This window comes from Galeopterus variegatus, unplaced genomic scaffold (genome assembly GCF_000696425.1).
Source record: "Galeopterus variegatus unplaced genomic scaffold, G_variegatus-3.0.2 Scaffold8200, whole genome shotgun sequence".
Lineage (NCBI taxonomy): Eukaryota > Metazoa > Chordata > Mammalia > Dermoptera > Cynocephalidae > Galeopterus > Galeopterus variegatus.
In genome coordinates, this window is record NW_007734311.1 from 73,401 (window position 1) to 78,140 (window position 4,740).

At 34.7% G+C, this 4,740-nt stretch overlaps 1 protein-coding gene across 1 annotated transcript; it reads right to left on the reverse strand.

The window, feature by feature from the left end:
- Window positions 1-461: 461 nt before the first annotated feature.
- Window positions 462-1,744, reverse strand: LOC103608248 (olfactory receptor 1102-like; the record flags this gene model as incomplete). Its single annotated transcript, XM_008592703.1, has 2 exons — window positions 462-519; window positions 774-1,744. Coding segments are annotated over 2 exons (1,029 nt in total), but the record flags the coding sequence as incomplete, so codon positions are not given.
- Window positions 1,745-4,740: the final 2,996 nt, after the last annotated feature.

A 4,740-nucleotide genomic window follows, 5' to 3' on the forward strand; every position in this document is an offset into this window, starting at 1 on the left:
TGTTTGAGAAAACTCCATACTACTTTCCATAATGACTGTACTAATTTAGTTGTACTTTAATTTATAAGCCATACTTTATTTTTGTTTTCCAGGTCCTGAAGTACACTGTCAGCAAATATTACCATCTAGAATCAGTATATTTTTAGTAGGTTCAGAATAGATGTAATTAATTTCTGTAACTGAGCAGTGACTAACTATGACATCATTAATGGAATAAAACTATATGATGTTGAGCCAAATGTAGCAAAAACATGCCAAGAAGCATGGATGGTTCTCACTGTGTGATGGCGCATGAAAGGAAAAGACTTCCCATTTGGGAAGTTCTTTGCAGGGATTTCAGAATGTGGAAGAAACATCATAATGAGCACTGAAGACTTACTATAAACAAAGTGAGTGTATATCAATCAACGCAAACATAAAGATATACCTCTATTTGTAGAAAGTGAAAAATTACACAATGACTAACAACTGCAATCTACTAATATGAAAGAATATTTCATATGGATCCTGTTGAACATACTAATTGAGATACAGGTGACGATTTATCTCAATTTTAAAGGTACTGTATTAAAGCGCTGCTTAATGCTTTATTTGGAAATATACCAAAATATGCAAGCACTATCAAGTATAAACAAGACATTTTCATTGCTAGTTTCTGACCATAGAAATATAAACTGACACCCAATGTTATTTTCATGCTTATTCAGTGCTGAAAATGCACTTTATTTATAAAACAGTTTGAGAAAGAGACTGGGGCAAGACATACTCAGAACTTTCTCTCAAACCATCTTTTCATTGCCTCTATGACGTCTTTGTTCCTCAAACTGTAGATGATGGGGTTGAGCATGGGAATCACAATGGTGTAAAATATCGAAACTATCATATCATGCTCCAAAGTGTAGCTGGAACTTGGTCTCACATACATGAAGAGGATGGTCCCATGATAAATTGTCACTCCAGTTAGGTGAGAGCCACATGTAGAGAAGACTTTTAGCTTCCCTTCAGCAGAGTGCATCTTCAGAATGGCCACCAGAATGAAACTGTAGGAGATCAGGACAACCAGGATAGTGACTATCTCAATAGATCCAGCAAAGTAGAAGAGTAGCAGCTGGTTTATGTGAGTGTCAGAACAAGAAATAGCAAGGAGAGGAGGGATATCACAAAAGAAATGTCTAATTACATTGGATCCACAGAAGGACAGGCTGAATGTGGCCACTGTGTGTATAGTAGCATTTAAAAATCCACCAACATAGGAAGCAACGATGAGTGGTACATAGACTCTGGGAGACATGCTCACTGAATACAGAAGTGGTTTGTAGATGGCTACGTAGCGATCATAAGCCATGGCAGCCAAGAGGAAGCATTCTGTGGTTCCAAAAGTAACTAGGAGAAGCATCTGTGCTGCACATCCAGATAATGAAATGGATATATTATCTGCCAAGAAATTAACCAATGTTTTTGGAGTGACAGCTGTAGAATAGCAGGCATCCAAGACTGACAAAACACTCAGCAAATAGTACATGGGGTTGTGGAGCCTGGAATCCTTAATGAGCAATAAAACCAGTCCTAAATTTCCTACCAGAGTAAAAAGATAGATTGCAAGAAATAGAAAAAATAGGAAGACTTGCAGCTCAAAATTATCTGTGAAGCCTGTCAATATAAACATGGTGACTTCAGTTACATTCTTCAACTTAATATTGTACATATTCGCTTCTGATGAGAATCCTTCTATTTCAGTTTCATGGATAGTTTATAAAAGCAATATCCTTTGAAAATAGAGGCCATGCAACTATATTCTCATGTTTTGTTCTTCGAAATGCAACATCATTTCCTGGGTAGGAATGGGATAGGCAGTGATGAAGAAGTTGGACACACGTGGATATGTTTCTCTGTATAAGTGAAAGGAACAAATGATTTCTTTCATTTTTGGCTAATTTTGTCATGTTTAAACAATATTCTGCCAACATGGTTTATGTTTCCATTCATTTTCGGTTACATTTTCTACCACTTGTTCTCATGATACAATATCTAAAATTCACAAGGATAAATAAATATAGAAATATAGAAATATTTAAATACAAAAAGGTTATAGTGGAAAGAAAAAAGTTGAGTAGTATTCCTAAAAGTGCTACATTATGCATGAAATACATTTCTTTAATGTTCACAATCACTGAAATGACAGCATACACACTTCTGTCTTGAGATAGGGTTGAATAAAAATGAGAAAAAAAATGTCAATTTATTTAATTTTAAAATGTATATATACCACATTTTCCTTATCCAGTCATCTGTCAATGGACCTTTCGTTTGGTTCTGTATCTTGGTTACTGTAAATAGAGCTGTGATGGACATAAGAGTGCAGGTATCCCTTCTACGTGATGATTTCCCTTCTTTTTGGTATGTGCCAGAAGTGGGATTGCTGGAGCCTATGGTAATTCTATCAGTAGTTGTGTGGTATATATTCACAATGAAATACTAATCAGACATAAAGAATTAAATTCTGCCATTCACATTAACATGGATGAGCTTGGAAAAAAATATGTTAAGTGAAATAAGCCAGGCAGAGAAAGAGAAATACTGCATGTCTTCACTCATAAGAGGGAGCTAAGAAAGAAAGAAAGAAAGAAAAGAAATATCAAAATAATGCATTGAACTTTCGGAAGGTGAGAACAGACTTATGAGTACTAGAGTTGGGAAAGGGGGAAGGGTGAAGCAGTTTAGAGAGAAATTGGGTAAGGGACACAGAATAATTACAATTCGTAATGATGAACATGTTAATAATATTGATTTGATCATCACACATTGTACACAAATACTGATAGTCAACTCTTTACCCCATAAATATGTATATCCAATTATATTTCAATTAAAAAATAATTTTAAAAAATGTTTTCAGTTGACTAGAAAATCAGATAAGTTAGATAAACATTTTAAGTTTTCAAATGGAGTCTTAAAACCCCTTCCACACACACACACTGGATGCCTGAAGCATGGATAGTACTGAACCCTGTACTATCCATGGGCGTCCATGTCTTCCACCACCAAATTTAATGCCTTTTACATCTTAACTAAGCACTTATCATACACTGTGCCCGCACGTTTAGCTGTTTGAGGGGCAACAGCAAAAGAAGCACAGATTTTTTTTTTTTCCTTTTTCACCATTTCACAAATAAAGAGAAGATTTCTTCTTATGGTGGGAGTTTGCAACCTCAGCATATGATTTTCTAACCTTCTTAAGTCAAGAACTCTCACCTTTTCATTTAAAGGAAACATTAGGACTTCTCTTTGACATATCCGAATTACCATCATTTCCACTGTTCTTCCACTTTGTGGCCATTATTATGTAAAATAATGATTACTTGAACACAAGCGCTGTGATACCGCGACAGTCAATCTGAAAACCCGTGGGGCTACTAGTGACTATGGAGTGAGGCGTATATTGCATGGATCCACTGGACAGAAAGATGATTCAAGTCCTAGGCAAGATGCAGGGGGGAGGCACGGGATTTCATCACACTCATGCAATTTAACACGTATGAATTGCTTATGTCTGGAACTTTCTATTTGATATTTTCACACCACAGATGACCATCTGTAACTGAAACCACAGAACGTAAACCTGTGAGTAAGGGGGACTACTGCATAGAAGTTATTGCTAAAAGAATAAAATCACTATATTTACCACAAAATAGTTTTTATTTCTGGAATTTCCCCCCGACACCCTTATAACATTTCTCAGTCAGTGGAATATGAATAAGATAAGTACATGGGCAAAAAAGAAATAAAAGTTAAAGAGACTGAAAGCCATGGCTATTTAAACACAATTATATACTAGATCTGCTAGAGTTAGGGGGGAGGTTTCATGATAGTGAACTAAGTTGTTCCTTCAGCATTTTATAGACCAATTGTTTCAAATGAATGGAGACTCTGATGTACATAGTTTCAGGGTGAATTCAATGACTTTGAAATGATTTATATTCATGATGTGAAACATACTACCCTTTAGTCATATGGAGACAACTGTATGCCAAAAAGAGAATAAACAAGATTAGAATAAGACAAAAGCCAGATATCTATATTATGACAGAAACACCATCACAGATTTATTTGAATTTTTTTTCTTAATTACAGATTAAGTAGCTTCATAAATATGAGGCAACACAAAATAGCAAAAGTTTGCTCACTTGATTATTAGAAAAATTTACAGTAAAAAAAAAATCAAGTTAAATTCTGATTTAAAAAAAAAATAACCTACACATTTTTTATGAGAGCACACATATTAAGTAGTAATTTATTTTGAATAGTTATATTAATGAAACAGCTTATAGAGCAATCAATAAGAGTGAAAATATATATTAATGTATTGCTAGGGTAGCACAAAAATGCATTTGTTTTTAAAAAATCCTATTCTCTCTCTTTCTCCCCCAACTTTCTGTCCTTTTCTCCCTCTCCTCTCTCTCTCTCTCTCTCTCTCTCTCTCTCTCTCTCTCTCTCTCTCTCTCTCAACAAGAATCAGTGGAATATATACAAAAAAATTACTAGAGAGTCAGGACAAATGGAAATTAGACAAATAGGGAAAAATCACACTTAAAAGAAAAAATTTGAAAACAAATTTTGAAGAATATACTAACAGGTAGTCTACTAAAGGAATCCATTACACAGTACATTTTGACTGACACACACAGGACAAATTTCAGATACATTGCAATTCTAACCTTCAATTTTCTGATGTGTCTGAGA